The following is a 21,977-nucleotide window of genomic DNA, read 5'->3' as shown; positions in this document are numbered from 1 at the left end:
GACTACAAACACCTTACTGAAATATATCCTGAGGGTAAAAAAAAACAAAGCAATCTTAAACTGTTACTAGCCTTACTGTTATAATAATACCAGTATTACTACCAAAACTGTCATATATAAATAGATAAAGCAAATAAGTTATTACATTAATGTCATTAGGAACTAAGATTTTCAACATAAAAGTGATAAAGTTTTAAAACAAAAACTCTTAAATATGAATTGGAAAAATCCATATGAACTGAAAAGTTTTGTTGTTCTTTTTTCCTACAAAATACATATATCTTGGGGCACCTGGGTGGCTCAGTGGGTTGAACCTCTGCCTTCAGCTTGGGTCATGGTCTCAGGGTCCTGGGATCGAGCCCCACACTGGGTCACCCCCACCCCCCGCCTCTCTGCCTACTTGTGATCTCTGTCAGATAAATAAAATCTTTTATATATATATATATATATATATATATATATATCTTAACTGTCCAATGATAAGACCTAAGCACTGACAACCCAGCAGCCATAAGTAGCACGACTAGCATCTAGATTATAGTCTCTAAGTACCATTTTCACTAAAAGGAACCAAGAAATGGTGGCTCCAGGACTGAGGTAAAAAGTGTATAAATGAGCTAGGGCCAAGGAATTTACTAAAGATTACCAGGATCATGCAAAAGGTTACAGAACCCAATTTGAAAAGACTTCCACTGGACAAAAATGAGGCAATTTGAGCAACATGAAGAACAAAAAACGAGTGTAATGGCATCAAAGTACAACAAATATATAAAGATAAACTCATAAAAAAAAATAAGTCCCTATTGATCACCTTTGGAGGTTAAATTACCAATATGACATCCACTCGTTCTCTGAAAATTGACAAAGGAAAAGAATCAGTACTTCTCCTATCTTTCTCATATGAACTGTATTTCAGCATAATCAGCAGAATTCTATCTAATAAATTCAACAATCATCAATGGCAGCTAAAATCAGTAGATGAAAGGTTGATGGGGAACTGTGTAATAGACTATAGGATTGACTACAGGATTAACTACACCATAGTCAGGATTGACTACACCATAATTACTGGTTAAATTTGCTATCACTAAAATAAGAGAACCTGGTATTTTCCCCCCTTACATGATGCAATAGGTAATCAATAAAAAACTGGAATAGGAGTCTGATGTAACTACCAGTCTCCAAAAATTACAGGTAACAGAAAAACATGTTAAAGGACACCATAAGGATGCACAGAGCCAATAAATGTAATAAGGGTACTATTACAGATTGAGAGATTTGAAATCTGGTAATCACACGATTATTTAGATCCTAACTTAAAAAAAAAGAAACTGGGGCACCTGGGTGGCTCAGTGGGTTAAGCCGCTGCCTTCAGCTCAGGTCATGATCTCAGGGTCCTGGGATCGAGTCCCGCGTTGAGCTCTCTGCTCAGCAGGGAGCCTGCTTCCTCCTCTCTCTCTGCCTGCCTCTCTGCCTACTTGTGATCTCTGTCTGTCAAATAAATAAATAAAATCTTAAAAAAAAAAAAAAAGAAATTAAGTAACAGCAAAGAATCATTGCCATTGCAGGAGGCATGACAATGTTGTTGTGGTTACATTTTTTTTTTTTTTTAATTTCAAAGAGAGAGAGGGAGAGCAAATGCACAAGGAAGAGCTTCAGCGAGGGGAGAGGCAGAAGGAGAGGGAGAAGCAGGCTTCCCACTAACCAGGGAGCCCAATGTGGTTCTTGATCCTAAGACTGTGAGATCATGACCTGTGTTGAAGTCAAGAGTCCTAACAGACTGAACCACTCAGGCACCCCTACTATGGTTACTTTTTAAAAAACCTTTATCTCAGGGTGCCTGGGTGGTTCAGTCAGTTAAGCACCCAACTCTTGGTTTTAGTTCACATCATGATCTCATGGTTGCAGGATCGAGCCCCATGTTGGGCTCTGCACTCAGAGCAGAGTCTGCATCAGATTCTCTCTCCTGCTCCCCACCTCCCAATAAATAAATAAAATATCTGTTAAAATAAATAAAAATATAAATATCTCTTAAATATATAAAAGCATGAAAAAATATCTGGGGTGCTTCAAAATATTCCAGTAACACTAACAAAAAAATGGGGATATGAAACCAAGATGGCAAAGTGTTTTAGTAACTATTAAAGAGTATACTGGGCAGGGGCAGGTGGGGTATTCATTGTACTGTATATTCTCTCTCATATGAATGTTTGAAATTTTTCATAATAAAAAAATGTTAATGTTTAATTGGAACATAAGAGAGGACAACCAATCCCCAAATAAATAAACCTCAAGAGACCATTTGTCCACATACAGCAAGTTAAGGGTGGGTGGTTAGAAGCATACTGGCAAGTGCTCACTTCAGCAGCATGTATGCTTAAAAAAAAATAGAAAATAAAAAATTAAAAAATATGCTGGCAAAAACTTACATATTCCTGTAACCATCCAATCACCAACCTACCCACAATCAGGGCCAACTCACCTGGTTGTGGCTAAGCATTAATCTCTTTATCCAAGCAAAAATAATCCAGGATTCACCCATCTGATTTAGACTTTATTTCTATGGTTGCACAGAATTTCATTCCCCAACAATAATAAAATATGTATCATAAATATATATGATTATGCTATGACGGAAAATATTTTCTATAAATTAACTTTTGACAAATAGCATTAACATACAGTTCTACTTTAGGGGTCATTTAATTTGCAAAGAGAAAATTTTTTAAAAAGCAAAAATTCAGCAACAGTAGATATAAAACTATTTTGTATTTGGGAAGGAGAATATTAATATTCTGAATATTTAAATCTATCTTCCACCCATGTGCCAATCCTTTAGGATAAGTCACCACAGTGCTGTATTTCATTTTTCCTGAGAAAAATCTTTGAGTTCTCAAGGTAAACATAAAAACAATACAGTATTTTGCATATCATTTGGCAAAATAGAAATCTGGTTACAATTTCCACTTCTAGATACCAAATTCCAGATATATAAGATTATTAAAATAATGTAGAATATAAAGTTAGTCTGTTTCATCTATAGAACAATTGTATCAGAACTTCTATCCCATGGGTTTTTGTTTATGTCTCAAATGTCAAGTTACACTATACAAGAATTTAAGAAAATGCAGTTGGTCCACAGCCCTAGCCAGTAAGTCCCTAGCAACTTAAAAATATTCCAGTAATCACAGAGATGTTAAGTGACATAAAAAGCTCACTAGAGGGGCACCTGGGTGGCTTAGTGGGTTAAGCCTCTACCTTCCACTTGGGTCACGGTCTCAGGGTCCTGGGATGGAGGCCCGAGTCAGGCTCTCTGCTCAGTGGGGGCCTGCGCGTCCCCCCCACCGGCCCCACCTCTCTGCCTACTTGTGGTCTCTCTCTGTCAAATAAATAAATAACATCTTAGAAAGAAAAAAAGAAGCTCACTAGAAGAGGTCTAATCTTATTCTCTATGATAGAGAAACACTACAAATTGAACAAGGTAGATGTACCCCTCACAGAAACAACCAAGGGTAAAATGACAGAAGGACCTGGACTTGGAATTAAAATACTAGCCAGTATCTTTTTCTTTTCTTTTCAAGTAGGCTCCATGCCCAAGGTGGGGCTTGAACTCATGACGCTGAGATCAAGAGTTACATGCTCTACCAACTGAGCCAGTCAGGCACCCCAACAGTAGCTAATATCATGCATGAAAGTCAAAGTAGGCAGCTGGTTTTCAGATCTACATCTACACTGATGAGAGCAAGGAAAACCAAAACGGACACTGTAAACACTGTAAATAGTATGATGAAAAAGACGCAGGAATGCCTGCACAGCTTAGTCCATCAAGCATCTGACTCTTGGTTTTGACTCAGGTCATGATCTCAGGATCCTATGATGGAAACCTACATTGGGCTCCATGGCCAGCACAGAGTCTGCTTGTCCCTCTCCCTCTGCTCCTCTCCCTGCTCGCTCACTCTCTCTCAAATAAATAAATAAATACTATCTTTTAAAAAAAAGAAACAAAGAAAAAGACCTATTCAGCATAAGCTTTTCTCTCTAGGAATTCCTTTTCTCCTCCATTATGTGTTTTCAAAATACCAGATGGGGAGGCATACAGTTTAAGAGGTTAATTTAAATGGTTAAAGCAAAACCCTGAAAGTTAGTCAACTGGGATCTGAATACCAACTCCAGTACTTTTTAACACTAAGAAAAATGGTAGCCAAAGAGTTTACCTATGAAACTGAAATAACAGTATGGTATTTACTTCAAATAGAGGCTCAAAGGAGAATATCCATTTTAAATCCTCTATATAGCACCTGGTATATAGTTTAGTACTCAATAAATGGGAACTGTTAGCAATTTGTATTACATATTTGTAAGATTCTTTCATTAGCAACAGTCTTTACTCATAATGTATAAAAATATGAATCACTATGAAATACATCTCAAACCAGTAAGATATTGCATATCAATTATACTTCAATTTTAAAAAGTAGCCACTTTTAGGAAATAAGCATAAATAGTAAGGAACTTGCTCACTTTTATATCCCCAGGTCTTGGCACTAAAGAGGTGCACAGTAAATAACTCTGAATAAATGAGCAGAGGTAGAAGATGAAGGATAGAGATTGAAGAGAATGGTAAAAATACAGAGAAGCTGCAGAAGGAAAACAGAGTTAACACTTAACTGTAGTTTTCTGGCCCGTGCCAACTGGCTAAGTTTGTTACACATCCACAAGTACAGAAATTGAGACTAGAGTTTGCAAACTTTTATAGCAATGTGACCTTGACCAGTGATCCGTAGGCTTATACTTTTTTAAGCATTTTATTTTGAAATAATTACAGATTGACAGGAAATTGCAAAAGTAGTACAGAGAGTTTCTGTACACTTCACCCAGCCCCCTCCCATGGTGACATTTTATGTAGCTGGAGTACAATATAAAAACCAGAAAATTACTGTTAACCACACTAGATATAATTCACTTTTCAACATTCTTTTCAACCTGTATTCATATTCATTTGTGTGTGCATGTAGCTCCATGCAAAGTTATTCCATACATAGATTCATATAACCACCACCACAATGAATACATGTAACTGTTCGATCAGTGCTGGATTCTGAATGATTTCTCACTTCAGGGGCACCTGGATAGCTTAGTGGGAAGCCTGCTTCTCCTTCTGTCTGCTGTTCCCTTGGTTGTAACTCACTCTCTGTCAAATAAATAAATAAAATCTTTGGGTTTTTCTTACTACTTCATTTTTCTAGGACTTCATTTTTATTGTATGGTGTTTTTAAGATTTTATTTATTCATTTGGCAGAGAGAAAGCGAGCACGTGTGCGCACAAGCAAGGGAAGCAGCAGGCAGAGGGAGAGGCAGAAGCAGGCTCCCCACTGAGCAAGACCAAGACTTCCAGGCTCAATCCCAGGACCCTGGGATCAGAACTCAGCAGAAGGCAGATGCTTAACTGACTGAGCCACCCAGGTGCCATTTAGCATATGTTTAAAATATACAATCCATGACAGACTAATAGTTAATTTGAGAAACCTAACTACAAGATGTGCAAATTGGCTTTATACTATTTGGAACCCCTTATTTCCTAAATAATTGATAAATGGATTTATTTTTCTCCTGTCAGGTAGCAGACAATCAAAACTGAAACATATACAGAAAGTCCCCACTTTTTGTATATTGGGATTTTACTGCTATCTAACAAAGTTCAGATATTCTGTATTCCTCAGTCAGGATTTCACCTTAAAACAATTCCTCCAAAAGAATGTAATGTGTGGGGCGCATGGGTGGCTCAGTTTGTTTAAGCACCTGCCTTCAGCTCGGCTCATGATTCCAGAGTTCCAAGCCTGAGTCCCTTGTCAGGCTCCCTGTTCAGCAAGTTATCTGCTTCTTCCTCTCCCTCGGCTCCTCTCCCCAACTCATGCTCTCTTGCTCTTACTCTCTCTCACTCGTGCTTCCTCTCAAATGTGGGAGGGGGAATATTAAAAAGAAGAAGAAGAAGAAGAAGAAGAAGAAGAAGAATGCAACATGTGGGGAATAAAAGACATGACCTAGAAAAAGGAAAAAAAAAAAAACACAAAAAACAAAACTCCAGATGCTTCACAATCCTCATCCAAAATTCTTCCCATTGGATTTCTTTTTTACATTCCCAGATTCCTGAAAATACACTAGAATCATTTCTTACCTGGAGTTTGGAGAAATGTTTCTTTAAAAAAAAAAAAGATGTATTCATCTGAGACAGAGAGAGAGCAGGATCAGTGGGGAGAGGCAGAGGGAGAAGACAACCCTCTGCTGAGCAGGGAGCCTGCCATGGGGTTCGATCCTAGGACATGAAAATCATGACCTAAGCCAAAGACAGACACTCAACCATCTGAGCCACCCAGGCACCTCTTGGAGAAATGTTTTGATATGTTTAGACCACCTGTCCTTTTTTTTTTTTTAAAATTTTTTAATTTTTAAAGATTTTATTTATTTGACAGAGAGAGATCACAAGTAGGCAGAGAGGCAGATAGAGAAAGAGGGAGAAGCAGGCTCCCTGCTGAGCAGAGAGCCCGATGTGGGGCTCAGATCCCAGGACCCTGAGATCAGGACCTGAGCTGAAGGCAGAGGCTTAACCCACTAACCCACCCAGGCACCCCCAGACCACCTGTCATTTATTAAGGTATTTTCTTTTAGCTCCTAGCACACACTTTCTACACTCTTGTTTGTGACAGTATGATTAGGACTCTGTAAACTACATTTTTCCTCTTGTGCTAGAAGACTGAAAGACTGCGAGAGTAAGAGTGAATGTGCTCCTTCCTGTTGGTCACAGTTTCTACGAGTACTAACCCACTAATATATTTTCATCCTGACGTTGATTCCAGTTTCTACCTTTTTTCCACAATTTCAGACCAGCCTTACTGCAACCCCTCAGATGCCAGCAACAGTTGTCAGGTACCCCTTCCTCAGAGGCCTCAGCTCCAGGGGGCCCTACCTACTCCAAGATTGTAGGTTTTGAGAACCACACCCCCTTCCTTTCTCCCTCCAGCCCTAGGATAGGCAGCTATTTCCTGCCTTTCTGCTGGTGTTACCTTCAGTGTCCCCTTTTGATTTTCTCAGTTTTCCAGCAGCCCTTTCAACCAATTCCTTACATTAAACCTATCTTCTGACTGATAAGAGAAAAACAGCCTGAAAGCTTAAGAAGAATTAGAAGTATTATTCTAACATAACTATGAGATTCATCACTAATGCCACATTGGGGTACAGTGAGCTTCTTACCAAGCTACCCTAAAAAACATGAAACTAGGATGGGCCATGCCTTCCTGAAAATTTAACATACTTTAAAACTGTACATAAGCAATCTTGCAAATTAGACACTCAAGTGTAGGCAAATTTTCCATAAAGACCCAGGAAGAAAATATTTCAGGCTTCACAGGCCATGCAGTCTGTCAGAACTACTCAACTTAGACATTTTTGTGGGAAAACATCCATATACAATAAATGAATGAGCATGGCTGTGCTCCAATAACTATTTACTGACACAAAAACTTCAATGTCATATCATTTTCATATATCACAAAATACTATTCTTTTAGTGTTTTTAACCATTTTTTAAAAGATAAAAAATCAGGGGTGCCTGGGTGGCTCAGTGGTTTAGCCTCTGCTTTCAGCTCAGGTCATGATCCCAGGGTCCTGGGATCGAGCCCCCCATCAGGCTCTCTGCTCAGCAGGGAGCCTGCTTCCTCCTCTCCCTCTGCCTGCCTCTCTGCCTACTTGTGATCTGGCAAATAAATCAATAAATTCTTTAAAAAAAAAAAAAGGATATAAAATCATTCTTAATTCATAGGCTATACAGAAACATCCAGGCAGGCTGCATCTGGCCCACTGGCCAGTTTGCCAACCCCCATTCTAGACATTACTTATTACAAAAATCAAAGTGTGATGTTTACTGGTGGGCTCAAAAAACTGAGTTTAAACCTAGGCTTAAGCTATAATTAACCTTAAACTTCACGGAGACAAAACAATGTTACTTATGTTCTTCAAACTTTAAGATTTTATTTATTTGAGGGAGAGAGAGAAAGCACGAGCAGGGGGAGGGGCAGAGGGAGAAGCAGATGCCCCACTGAGCAGGGGGTCCCGACACAGGACTTGATCCTAGGACCCCAGGATCAAGACCTGAGCCTAAGGCAGACACAACCACTGAGCCACTCAGGCACCCCAAACTTTCTTTTGATGAAGACAAAAGATTTGAAAATTTACTAACCAGGAAATTTCAAAGTATGATCTAGGCTCAATTTAAACATTCACCAATTTTTATATCTTCTTTCCCCTTCTATAACACCATAAAAATAAGCACTGGTTTTTGTTTGTCTGGCCTGTGTGTATGTGGCTGTGTTCCTATATAACGTCGCTTAAGAGTAGTGAAATTTGAATTTCATATAGTTTTCATATGTCACAAAATATTCTTTTGAAGAAAATTAAAAATGTAAAAACCATTAAAAAATGTAAAAACCACTCTGAGCTCACAAATACAGGTGGTCAACCAGATTTGGCCTGTGGGCCACAGTTCAACAACCCCTGTTTTAGTTTTATTTATTTTGTTATTTATTTTTTTACTATTCATCTCCATGACTTAAGCACGGTTTTTGTGGTGGTGGTTGTTTTTTGAGGTGGGTGTAGAGGTAGAAGGAGAGAGAAAATCTTAAGAAAACTCCACACCCAGAGTTGAGACACTTGACAGGGTTCAATATCACCATCCTGAGACTGTGACCTGTGCTAAAATCACGAGTCAGACCCTCAAGCAACTGAGCCACCCAGCATCGGTTTTTTAATTAACCTTGAGGGGTTCCTAGGTGGCTCAGTTGGTTGGGCAACTGCCTTCCGCTCAGTTCATGGTTCCAGAGTCCTGGGATTGAGTCCTGAATCAGGCTCTCAACTCCATGAGGAGTCTGCTTCTCCTTCTGACCTTCTCTGCTCTCATGCTCTCACTTTCTCTCTCAAATATATAAAATCTTAAAAAAAAAAATAATTAACTTTGAATAATGCAAATTTCTGAATCAGAGAATCAATAAGAAAAGGTCTTGATGTTCAACTTAGAAAAACTTAAGTTAGAGCAATATGGTCTCATTTCCAAAACAATTCAAACAGAAAAAAATATTACAGACATCCAAGCAAGTTAGGTACAAGTTTATTTCAAAGTAACCATGATTACACAGCCTCTCCTATTAATCTACAGCTACTCTGATCAGCACCGAAGAATGAGGTCTCTGGAATCTTATGCTCTCACAAATATGCTCATTATTGCTACTTGTGAGCTCTGTCCATTTGTCCAAAAACCGTGAGTTAAAGTCCTAAGAGAACCCCTGAACTAGAACTACCTCATCATGTGGACAGAGCATGAACTGGTAATAACAAAAAAAGCACAAGCAGCAGTGCAGTTTCATGCAGGACATGAAGAAAGGCAAAAATAAACATTAGCCCTCTTCACAAAAGTCAAGTGATCTGCCTATGTACCTCTCCTGGTTTCCTTAATATATGGAATGACAACAAACCAAGGCTGGCGTTTCACTTTAGTACAAGTTCCTAGAAGCTCATTTCCAATGAAGATTTCAGACTATTTAAGGCACTTGGCCAAAAAAGCAGATCTGGATGGTTTACATATCCAGTGTACCTTTTGCTGCAACAATATTCAGCCATCTAACCCTCCAGCATACATATTTGCAAAGTCAAAGAAAAGAAATAACTCAAGGAGGAAATTCTCCCCACCCTCCGAATTGAACTATTATAATTACAAGCACCTCAAGACTCCAGAAGACCCCCCAGGAAAACAAGTTAACTCAGAATACAAAAATCCAGTTGATTACTAATGGCTGCTATTTTGTTATTCCGTAATTAGTATCATTAAAAAGTTAGTCTTGGAGCAGCTGGATGGCTCAGCTGGTTAAGCAACTGACTCTTGCTTTCAGCTCAGGTCATGATCTCAGGGTCATGGGATCAAGCCCCTCCTAGGGCTCCAAGCCAGGCTCGGAGCCTGCTAGAGAATCTCTCTCTCCCTCTGCCTCTCCACTCCCTCTTAAAAAAAAAGAAGAAAAAAAAAAAAGGCAGTCTTTGACAAATTGGTAAATGAAAATATTCTTGCTCAAGTTGTGGTATCATCACTAGCTAGCAAGCATAGCTTGAACTTCTTTGGGTCTTCTTTTCCTACCTTATTCATAAAATCAGAGACACTATCTTCCATGCCCTTTAAAATCACAGCCTTGGTAAACCATAATAATGAGTTAGGGGAGGGGGGAGTGGGAAGCCACAGTAATGAGAAGTCATTAGTTAAGGTAATAAAGCCTCCCTTGATGAGATACCACTTAAGAGGCTCAGCAATTTACACTGGGGCAAATGCAGAGGAGTCTAACTGGAAATGGACATAGGGACAATTTTCCCTTCAGTATGACCCTTGAGCACCCTCACTCACCCTTTTTGCCTAACTCCCATTCTTTAGGCTAAGTATACATCCTCTGGGCAGCCCTCCCTGCCTTACCCACCCCTCTACTCCACCAGTCTGGCTTAGCAGTCCCCGCTCTAGCTCACTGTACTCACTTCTGAATCCCTATCACAAGGTAGGAATTCAATATATGTTAGCTGAATAGCCAAGAGTTCAATCCAGCTAGTTTTTCTTTTTCTTTTTTTTTTTTTTAAGATTTTATTTATTTATTTGACAGATAGAGATCACAAGTAGGCTGAGAGGCAGGCAGTGAGAGAGAGGAGGAAGCAGGATCCCTGCTGAGCAGATAGCCCGATGAGGGGCTCGATCCCAGGATCTTGGGATCATGACCGGAGCCGAAGGCAGAGGCTTTAACCCACTGAGCCACCCCGGTGCCCCCAGCTAGTTTTTCTTAATCAATTGGATTTAAAAGGTTTGATTATAACGAAAAAATAAACTGAATAAAATTCATAATGATTTCATAGAATTTTAAGGCTTAGCATGTAATTTTTTTTTTTCAGTTCTAAATATAAAAAGCATCAGCTTTTTATCACCAGAGAACAAAACCCTCAATTTTAGGGATGCTTGGGTGGTTCAGCCGTTAGGCATCTGCCTTTAGCTCAGGTCATGATGCCAGGGTCCTAGGATCAAGCCTCGCACTGGGCTCCCTGCTTGGTGGGAAGCCTGCTTCTCCCTCTCCCACTCCCTCTGCTTGTGTTCCCTCTCTGTCAAATAAATAAAACCTTTAAAAAAAAAAAAAAAAGCCTTAATTTTAAATTATCAAGTCTTCTACCATTTTTCAGTGTCACAGCCTTATGGTATATCCCAAAACACCCCTTGATTTATCACTGCATCTGTAGTTGCCTCAATTCCTTTTGGCCCCTAATATTCACAGATAGATAAATGAGACTACTGATCGAAGGATCTGATCAGAAAGACAACTAAGCATGGGGAAAGGGGTATAATTTAAATAGATTATTCATCCTGGAAAAAACACAAATATACAAAACAACAACTAAAAAGGCTGGGGGAAAAAAACTGGTCTAGCACAAAACACAATAGGCTATTCTACCTTAGGAAACATTCATGGTTCTCTCTCAGACCACCACTATGAGATATCCAATTATCATCAGTCTGTCTCCACAAGGACCAACAGAAGAAGCATAAAAACTTTTCTCAGCACTCATTCATTAGCCCAACTCATACAACACTCAATTCCCTGACTTTCTCTGTTCTAATGCAAGTTATTTAAGAATGTCTTACAAAAGATATGAGTAATTACTTTTTTAATATTTTATTTATTTATTTGAGAGAGAAGACACAGTGTGAGAGGGAACACAGGCAGGGGGAGTGGGAGAGGGAGAAGCAGGCTTCCCACCGAGCAGGGAGCCCAACGAGGAGCTTGATTTTAGGACCCTAGGATCATGCCCTAAACCAAAGGCAGACACCCAACAACTGAGCCACCCACATACCCCTATGCCAGTAATTATTAATGCTGCTATTCACTCTATCAGAAAATCAGACTGACTGTTAAGAATCAGGTCAACTCAAACATTTATTAAGCACATACTATTATGTACCCAACTGCTAGTTACCAGGATTCCTCCATCTAAAAGAGTAAGTCTCTGTAACATATCTGTTATGTTCCCTGGATTTGGTAGTACATGGGACAAAATCCTTTAGGTCCTAGCAATAGACAGAACCAAAAAAGTTTGTGTGATCCAAGAGAATGGATGAATGCTTATACAGAGAGGCTCCAATAAAATGGTCAGCCTTCCTTGATGCTTCACATTAGTAACCACCTAAAGGATCTTAAAAGTTGGAGAATTATAAAAATACACATGCAGACAAATATATCTTATAAAATAATATGGAAAAAACAGTAATTATGGAAATAAAAGTACTAAGCAAGAGGTACACCTCAAAAAAAAAAAGCTAACAAATTTTGCAGCTATCATATGCACAGCAGAAAAATGTCAGGTTCCGACTCCTGCCCAATTTTGTATCTCCTAACAGTATCATTATCTTCTCTAATAAGTAAAAAAGGTAGTCAAAGAAAGATAGATGGACATCAAGTATTTCTTGGTAGTCTCACTGTCTCTCTAATGAACACAAGCAATATAACTGGGGAAACACTGGTTTTATATTTAAGTACCACTGTTTCAATGTGTTAATATTCAGTATTTCTTGGTAGTCTCACTGTCTCTCTAATGAACACAAGCAATATAACTGGGGAAACACTGGTTTTATATTTAAGTACCAGTGTTTCAATATGTTAATATTCAGCTATTAACGTTACGTTCTTATACAAACTGCTATTAATCTGCCAGAAAGAATACATTATACTTTTCATGATTGTAGCAACTGGTTTCCTGAATAATTACAATAAATAGTTTTCTTTCTTTCTTTCTTTATTTATTTTTATTTATTTATCAGAGAGAGGGGGGGGGAGAGAGTGAGCACAGGAAGACAGAATGGCAGGCAGAGGCAGAGGGAGAAGCAGGCTCCCTGATGAGCAAGGAGCCCGATGTGGGACTCGATCCCAGGGCGCTGGGATCATGACCTGAGCCGAAAGCAGCCGCTTAACCAACTGAGCCACCCAGGCGTCCCAATAAATAGTTTTCTAATGGACATGGTAAACTTAAGCTAAAGAGCACACCTATTAAGGTTATCTTAAGGAAAACTTCAATAGTATATTTTCACCTATTTCTAACAAAATGTTTTATTGTACCTCAACAAAATTTACCTCTTTACTACAGATAATTTTCAGCATAGAAGAAATACCATAAAATGTGTAGCTTACGTTTTAGAGTTGAAATAGATACTCCAGTCTAGAACTGATAAAATAATGGAAGAGATGTATTTTTAACCAAGTAATTTTAGAAAGTCTGTGTGTGTTCCAGATTAGAGTAAGTGGATTTCCATAGAAAGGGTCTGCAGCCATCTATGTAATTCATGAAAAATAATGGTAGCTCTACTTTACATTCACACAAAATTCATTTAAATTTTAACCTTGGCATCATCTGCCTACTACAGTAGAGAGTATGTAATTAAAAACTATTCACTAAGAGGCCAAATATTAGACAAAAGACTCAAAGTACAAGTTAGTCCATAGGTCTCCACAAAGAGCTAATCATGAAACAAATTCTGGTGATTACTATACAACTAACCCTCCCCCAAGAGAGAACCTAACTGCACATGGCAGGAAGCGGGCAGCAGGAAGAGATATAGTCAGAAACCATCACTTGCTCCAGGTTCTTGCAAGCCATAAGCAGTGCTCCCAGTAAACAGACCTCCCAGCCTCTGCCAGCAGAATCACACTTCTAGCAACACCCACACCATCCCAAGGATATTCTCACTTGTGAGATGTTAGCATCTGACAGAAAAAGCACTCTAAAATAAAAAGCATCTATAAAAATTTAGACCAACTTTAAAATTTCATCTCAATGACCAACATATTTGCTTAGCTGGAAAAGATACTGATGTAACCACTAGTTTGATTAAAAAAAAAAAAAAAGACTATCAAATTAAAATACATTGTACTTGAATTCCAAACCTAAGGGACTTGGATACAACATTCCACTAGCATACAATAACCAAAAATTACATGAGTTAAACTGCCTCTCATTTGAATCCATGAAAGTAGACTTCCAAATATACATCCATTATGAAAAACAACAAACCTACTGAATTTTCAGTTGGCCAGCTTGTTGGCCAGCTTCAAACCAACGATTTTCAAAAAACTGTACTTAAATGCCTTGAGTTTTCTTTTCAAAATAACCAAGCAACTAATCAAAGTAGGGCAGGAATAAAAACTACTTAATCTGGGGCAGCTGGCTGGCTCAGTCGATGGAGCATGTGACTTGATCTCTGGGTCATAAGTTCAAGCCCCACATTGGGCATAGAAATTACTTAAAAATCTTTAAAAAAATAAAAACTACCTAATCCATCAGCACCAGACAGAGCCAACAGTAATATATATACAATGTATTTTTTAAAAGAAAAAAGTATAAAATTCAAAGTCTAAACAAAATCATGAAAACTTTATTATAAATTAAGCAGATATACTCACTCAGTGGGGAAACATATTTGGAAGGACACCTACCACAGCACATGTCCTAAAGCCTTTTTAAACTGCTTCACATGACAACCAGACACCGTAATAAAGCAACTCAGTATTTCCTGTTAAAAATGAGTACATCTTATAAGTAAATGCAAATATGTAGAGGATACAGTATGTAGAAAAAAGGTAGAATGATGTATGTAGTATGATTCCACTTATATAAAAACAAACAAAAAAAGGAAAAGGTCTGGAAAGGTACACACTAAATTGTTAGTAGTGGTCACCCTCTTGGACAGGGGATTTGGAGAGGTGGAACAAGGAGGAAATGTCAAGGGTGGATTTTTACTTTTTCCTCTATTAATATCTATATTATCTTACCCCTCTGCCATAGGCCTTTATTGTTTAGGTAATTAAAAAAAGAAACCATTTAAAACATACTACCAGACACTGTTACTGTTCTTAAAATAGCACCCTTATGGTACATCCAGAGATAACAGTAATATACCTCCAAAGCTTGAATTTTAAAGCTCTATCCTCGAAGATTAAAGAGGACAAAGAGACATCACAATTATAATGCAAACTTAGACTGAAAGGAGAGGACACTGTTGAGACAAGCGGTAAAATGTAAACATGAACAGTAAGAGTTAACAGTATCACTACAAATAGTAAATCGCCTGGTCATTGGTTATCCAAGAGAACACTTTTGCTTAAGTAATACTATGAAATATTTAGGGGTGAAGAGTCGTGAGGTCTGCAACTTGATTGAGCCAAAAATAAAATCATGTATATTCTTTTATATAGAAAGATAAACCAAACGTGACAAAATTTTCAATTACTGGTGAATGTAGATAAACAGTATGTGGAAATTCATTACGTTATTCCTGCAACTTCTGTTCAAGTTTGTTAATTTTTTTTAATAAAATGCCTCCCCACACCCTGCTTTGGCTCTCGCCCCCCTCCTACCCTACCCCTTGCCCTGGATCTCTCTCAAAGAAGGAAGGATTCTAAACTTGATGCTTGGTAACTCCAGATGTAATGGTTCAGTTTCTAATATGAATGGTTTCTGAGGGCCTTATGATAATGGCTCTTAGTGCATTACAAAATAAGGTACTCTACAATACTCTGGAAGAATTAACAGAAACAAAGCTGGTCAACTTTTGATTCTGTAACCCAGGCTATTCATTCTTTGCCATCCAACATCTGACTATTCTAGCTTCTCTGCAAAAACTGGCAACGATCATGGAATACCACCAATTATCAAGTCAAGAAAAATTATAAATATGTTAAAGAGTAAATTATAAATTATAATACACTTCAATATTTTTTTAAAGGGAATAGATTTAATCAGTCAGTACAGTGAAAAGTGGCAGAAAAGATTTGGAGATATCAAAGTTCCACTGAGGAAACTAAGAAAATATGGTCAACTAATGGGTTAAAAGTATGTACTGGCAGTTTGAGCTTTTCTTAGTAAAACACAACTGTATCAACAGTTGCTTGATACCTTTCTAAAGACATAATGTGTCAGTATTAAGAATGGTCGGCCTGAAATCTGGCAAAGAGCACAGAGAAACATAAATATTGTAGAGGTATACTCTCTCCTAAGTACGAGAATAGTTTATCAGGCTTTCTCACCAGGAAACCCTCCCAGTGGTATTTCCTCTTAGTTGGCTTCCTATGGCATCTCCATTCCCACTGTTAACTAAGGTGAATTACAAGAATTCTAGGAGAACTTGACCAACCTCACTGCTTTATATTTTATTAGAACATGTAGAAATATTTTTCCCAGTTCATAAACTTTATTTTGGCCAAATTCATCATGCTTTTCTTATCATGATGCCTTGTACTCTTCTTTCTAGCTGCATCTTTCCATCCAGTACTAATAATAAAAGAGCTAACACTATCCTAATTCTTAAATTCTCATAAAACCCTTTGCAGAAAATACTATTATGATCCCCACTTTATAATGACACCAAAGCACAGAGTAATTATGAAACCTGCTAAGGTTCATAAAGCTATTAAGTAAAAAAAAGAGGTGAGATTCTAAAACCTAGCTCCAAAGCCCAGGGTTTAACTTTTTTTGTGTGCTTTGGACAAAAAAATTTTGGCAGTCTGATAAAGCCTATGGATTTCTTCTCAGCTTAATATTTTTAAATGCATAAAATAAAATACAAGGATTACAAATGAGACCAATTATGTTGAGGACAAAGACCCCAAATGTGTGGTACAGTAATACATACGCTTCTTAATGTAGTGGTAGATCTCTTCTCTACTATAATGTAGAGAGGTAATGATGTACATAATGTAATGCTTACATCAATGTTTTGATGTAATAATAAACATTAATATTTTGAGGTATCTACAACCACAGCATATTATTAAAAATATTTTACTTGTACTAATAGTAAAATCACAAGTACTGTTGGTAGTCCTGTAGTTTGCTATTTACATTAGCAATTAAAAGAAATGCTAACTTCTAGTTAAAGGTTAGTGAAGAGGTAATTTTCCCAAGTTTAAGGATGCCATCCAAGTTAAGATCCCCCCCTCCATTGCACACTATAATAAAAGCCTCTTAATACTGCAATTTAAAGGGATCACTCCCGGGTCCTTGTCTCTTTCTTCTCAGGCTCCCTTGGGGATCTCTTCCAGTGCTGTGGTTGATGACCACAAAATGTATCTCTAGTAGTCCAGCCAGACCTTTCCCCTGAACTCCAAGGGGACTATCAATTCAACCCCAATGTCTAACAGGCATTTCAAACTTAACCATGTCTAAAACTGAACTCCTAACCTACTTCCCAAACTTGTTCTTGTCACAATCATACCTGCTACCTTGGTTGATGGCAATACCATCTTTCTAACTACTCAGCCAAAAAACCTTGGAATCATACTTGGCTCCTCTCTCACATGCCACATCTGATCAACAAATCATTTTGTTCATTCTTCAATGTATACCCAGAATCCAATCATTTCTCACCATCTCCTGGTTACCACTTTTACAAGTCACTAGCAGCTCTCTTCCAGATTGCTAACTTCATTACAAGTCTCCCTGCCTCTTCTGTTCTCCCCTGCAAAGGGGGTGATCCTTCTGAAGCTGAAAGCAGAGCATGTCACTTCTCTGTTGAAAACTCTGGACAAAGTCCTTGTGACTCTAGAAAGCAGTGTGAAATCTGCATCCCACCCTGACCCGAATTACTATTTATTGCTCTTTTTCATTCATTTTCATTCATTCCGTTTTAGCCATACCAGACAGAATTCACCAGGTTTGCCTTAGCACCTTGGAACTATTCCCTCTACCTGGAATGCTTTCACCCCAGGTACTAATGCAGCTAACTCCCCCTCTTTTGAGTCTTTGCCCAAGTATCATTCTCAAGAAGGTACACCTTATTTTAAAATGTCACATCTTCCCCAGAAATTCTGTACTCCCCCTTACCCTGCTCCATTTTTCAAAGCACTTTCCTTTGACTATTCTGTATTATTCATTACTACCCATCACCCAATTTTGCCCACAAGGGCAAAATTGTTTTGTACAACACTCACCTCTAGTGCACCTATGTTTGGCACAAAATAGACATGCATATGTTCAAAGAACAGCACTTCTACAGCTGTTAAATACTTGCCTCTCTTATTAGAAGAGTTCCTTAAAGACTTTAACTGGATCTAATTTGCAGTGTCCTCAACACCTGGCCCCAACAGCAGACACCTAATGCACAGATACTCGGGTGATTACAGCCATTTTCACCTGAAACACAATCCTATATGCCACAGGAAAACAGGCCAGGTCTCACAGCTGTGACTGATTTTTAAAGAGTGCAGTCATCAGGTTCCAACAGTTACTTCAATCAAACTGAATTTATGTTTCCTGCTTCAATTTTTTCACGTGTCTAAGAACCATTCCAAACTACCTAAAGTCTAAAAGGGGCACCTGGTCATTCTTTCTCCTGGGCACATCACCCCCTCAAGTCCACCTAATCTTTCCAAGCTTGACTTTAAATCCTACCTCTTAAGTTTTCCCTGATGACTCCAGCTAGAAGCATCTATACATGCCACACTCTGTGCCAAGGGCTTTTCATACATTCTTCTTTCTCATCCAGTCCTCCCCAAAGCCCTATGAGGTTTCTACCATCACAATCCCTATTTTGAAGATGGGAAAACCCAAGTCTAGAGAGATGGAGACACTTGTCCAAGGTTCAACTAGTGTTCAAACCCAGGGATGTCTGACTCTGAAATCTAAGTCCTTTAACCCTACACTGTACTGCTTTTCCCCCTTCTGTGGCATAGTGACTGACTAGCTTCTACATACTACCTCAGAGGGCCTCCTGTCACTTCATTTCTCCTGGGTTTCAGTTCCTGTATCTGACTAACAGGTGATGTTGTTCAGGATGCCTACTAAGATCCCTTCTAGTTCTTACAATATTATAACAGAAAACGTGTTATAATTCTTTTTATACCCATGCAGATTAATACACACACACACACACACACTTTGGAACTTAAGTCACTTAAAAATGCAAAGCGGTGGCGACATAAAAGCAGTGGAAATAACTCCAAGACCTGTGTCAAACAATAAACATTCTTGATTCCTCCCGACTCAGGTCCATCAAAGATGCACTTCTGAGTCCATTTCCCACATTATGAAAAATTCTATTTTCCCCAAGAAGTGTAAGGATGTGACCCTTAAGGTTTCTGGACTTCACCACATAAACTGATAAAAAGAAAGGTAAGCAGGCACTTAGTCCAATCAAGGGCTAGCATGTTGTTTTGTACAGGACAACTGTTCAATAAGTGTTTATTAGATCATGATACAGAATGGTTTGAGGTTCTCCAAGTCTCATACCAAAAGCCTATATACAACATGAGCTTTGTAACCGGACTGACGATGGTGCAGTAAATTAAAACACTCTAACTGAGGTAATGTTAACCTAAAACCAAAGAATCCGAGAAAGGATAAAGCCATGTTGAGACAACTTACTATCAACTTACTAGACAAAGCTGGGTTTGTCTAGAAAGGTAGTAGAATTATTTCTCTTTGTGTGCAGAAACCACCATCAATATCCCAATATCATCCTTCTGTGTTTCAAATGAATCTAAGAACTATCAAGTAAGATCCAGACATTACTGGACCAAGTGGAAAAGCTTTAGCAAAGGGTTAAAAAAAAAAAAAGATAGCTGAGCTAATAAAATGTGTCAAAAGAGCAAATCTCTTGGAATCCTTCTGCACACAGAAGTGACAGTTTCATCTGAAATCCCTACCAACCGTTATGTTTAAAATGAGTCGTATATTCGTAGGTCTAGACTTCAACCAACACCAGCAAATGGAGTTTCAGATAGCTTTTTAAAACAATAGTCTTGTGAGGGCGTAAGGAAAGAAGTGAATCCAGGCTCTCAGTGGAAGCTCTCCGAGGTATCAGATACAGTAGCAGATACAGCCCTACCCAGAAATTTAAAAAAAAAAAAAATGTCCAACTCTGAAAAAATACTACCGGGCAAAACTGTATTTCAGGTCTCTAGACTGCTGTCTCTTCAGAGAATCCTCAAATGATCCTCGGTTTTTAAGTAAGTCTTTATGAGAAGTAGAAAGTCATCCATTTAGGGTAAAAGGGTCCTGTTATCGAGGAAGTTGTGTCCGAAAGTGTGCAAATCCCACAATCTGGAAGAGAACGTCTGCCCCTCCGAAGGCTTTCATTTTCGGGCGGAAAAACAAACCCGGTGTCACCTCAACATCGGGGCCACACAAACCTCGCCACCATTACAAAACCGAAGTGCCAGAGGTGCAGAAGCTGAAGCCGGAAGCACTGCGAGGCCAGGATCGAGTTCCAGGAGGGAAAAAATCAAACCTGAGAGTGCAGCCCGGAGCCTCCGCGGCCCCAAGCCGAGGGAGGCACGCTAGGCCCTTCCGGTCCCAGCCACCGTCACCGGGAGGCCGGGCGACAGGCCGGGCGACGGGCCGGGCTTCCACCCGAGCCCGGGGATTCGCGGCCTACCCTCGCCGGTGCCCTCTCGCTGACTCCGACACCGGCAGCTCCTCCGTCTCGGCCCCTCTGCCTGCGGCGCGGCCTGCGCGCACCGCGAGGAGCCTGAGGAGTCCGCCGAGCCTCGGGCCGGCCGGGTCGGTGCGGACGCGGCGGCGGAGGCCGTGGCCGCCCCTCCCCCACCGGCCCGGCCCAACCGCCGCTGCGACGCGAGCAGCCGCGCCAACGCCGGGCCCAACCGCCGACCCGCCGCGGCCCGGGCGAGAAGCGGCGGCTGCGGCGGCGCGGGCCTGCTCCCCACGCCGACCGCGCGAGTCCACCGCGGGCCCGTTACTCCTCGCGCCGGCCCGCGCCGCCGCCCGTCAGGACGCGCCGCCCTCGGGGCTCTGGCGGAGGGCGCCCGCGGCGGGCCGCGGAGCAGATACTTACTCAGGGGTCGGGTGCTCGGGGTCGTAGAAATCCCCCATCTTCGGAGGCGGCTGCGGCGGCAGCTGCTTCATCAGGAGCGGCTGGAAGCGGCGACGCGAGCCCCCTCCCCGCGGCAGGGCGACGCGCGGGAGGGGAGGGGAGGGGAGGAGGCCGCTGGTCCGACCGCGGCGGCGGCGGCGGCGGCGGCAGGGGCGGCCCGCGTCGCTTGCTCGCTCGTTCCCTCCCTCCCTCCAGCGCCCGCCCGCCGCTCTCTCCCCCACACACTCACACGGGGAGCGACGCGCACCCCGCCAGCCCCTCCGCTGCTCAGGCCCGGCCCCTTAAAGGGACACGCACGGGCCGCGCGTCCGCCGCCAGTCGGCGCTCCCGGGCGACCCCAGGCGGGGGCGGGTCGGCGGGCCAGATCCTGCCCGCGGCTTCCCGGAACAATAAGCGCCGGACCCCGAGCGGCGAAGCCGCCGCGACCCCTCCCTCGGGCCCACCGAGGCGGCGGGGGGCTGAGGCGTGACCCGGCCCAGCCCCGGGCAGTTGGTTGGCAACGTCGGGGGAACGGCCCGAGCCCGCCGGGACTCTACCCTTCCTGCCCCGCCGCCTGGGAAGACCTGCCCGTCCGGAGCAGCGGAGCCCACCGCGGCGGCGTCAGGGGCCCGCCTCCCGGGCCTCCGAGCTCTGAGGTACCGGGTCGCCGCGCCTCCCGAGCCTCTCGCCCTTCTCTTTATTTCTCCTCCTCGCTTTCGCTCCCCCTTGCCTCTTCATCTCCCCCACCTCAGCAGGTATGGAAACGGAGCCAGGCCCGGGATTCGCCCGGAGACCGAGCTCCCGGGACGCCCGCTCCTCCTCCCCGCCTCCTTCTGGGTCTTCTGCCCCCACCCCAACTCTGCAAGGCCGCAGCGCCCGTCTTCCGCGGGGCTCTCAAGGCCTCGGAACAGACGTCCTCGTCCAAGGCTGTTGATCACGTTCCTGCGAAAATGACGAGGTGAGAGTTAACAGGACAGCTTGAAAGGGTTTTTATTTTGGGGAGGAGAAACAAGAATGCACAAAGCCTTTAGGTAAACGTTCAGGACATTGAAGAGTT

General features: G+C 41.2%; 1 protein-coding gene across 5 annotated transcripts in view; it reads right to left on the bottom strand.

Annotated features, from left to right (window-relative positions):
• SETD2 (SET domain containing 2, histone lysine methyltransferase) overlaps positions 1–21,143 on the bottom strand; it is a 125,840-nt gene extending 104,697 nt beyond the window's left edge. For 3 of the 5 annotated variants that reach the window (XR_006606955.1, XM_045080617.1, XM_045080619.1), the window contains exon 1: positions 20,903–21,143. Coding sequence is in view for 4 of the 5 variants with exons in the window: in XM_045080617.1 (XP_044936552.1) it covers positions 20,903–20,973 (71 nt within the window). In the remaining variant the exon portion in view is untranslated. The remainder of the gene's footprint in view (positions 1–20,902) is intronic. The other 2 variants (XM_045080615.1, XM_045080605.1) reach the window with 2 other exon arrangements.
• Between the last annotated feature and the right edge of the window lie 834 nt (positions 21,144–21,977).

The sequence above is a fragment of the Mustela putorius genome, unplaced genomic scaffold (genome assembly GCF_011764305.1).
Source record: "Mustela putorius furo isolate JIRA1106 unplaced genomic scaffold, ASM1176430v1.1 tig00000095_pilon_pilon_pilon, whole genome shotgun sequence".
NCBI lineage: Eukaryota > Metazoa > Chordata > Mammalia > Carnivora > Mustelidae > Mustela > Mustela putorius.
Note: the sequence above shows the minus strand (reverse complement) of the source record. Positions and strands in the feature narration are given on the sequence as shown.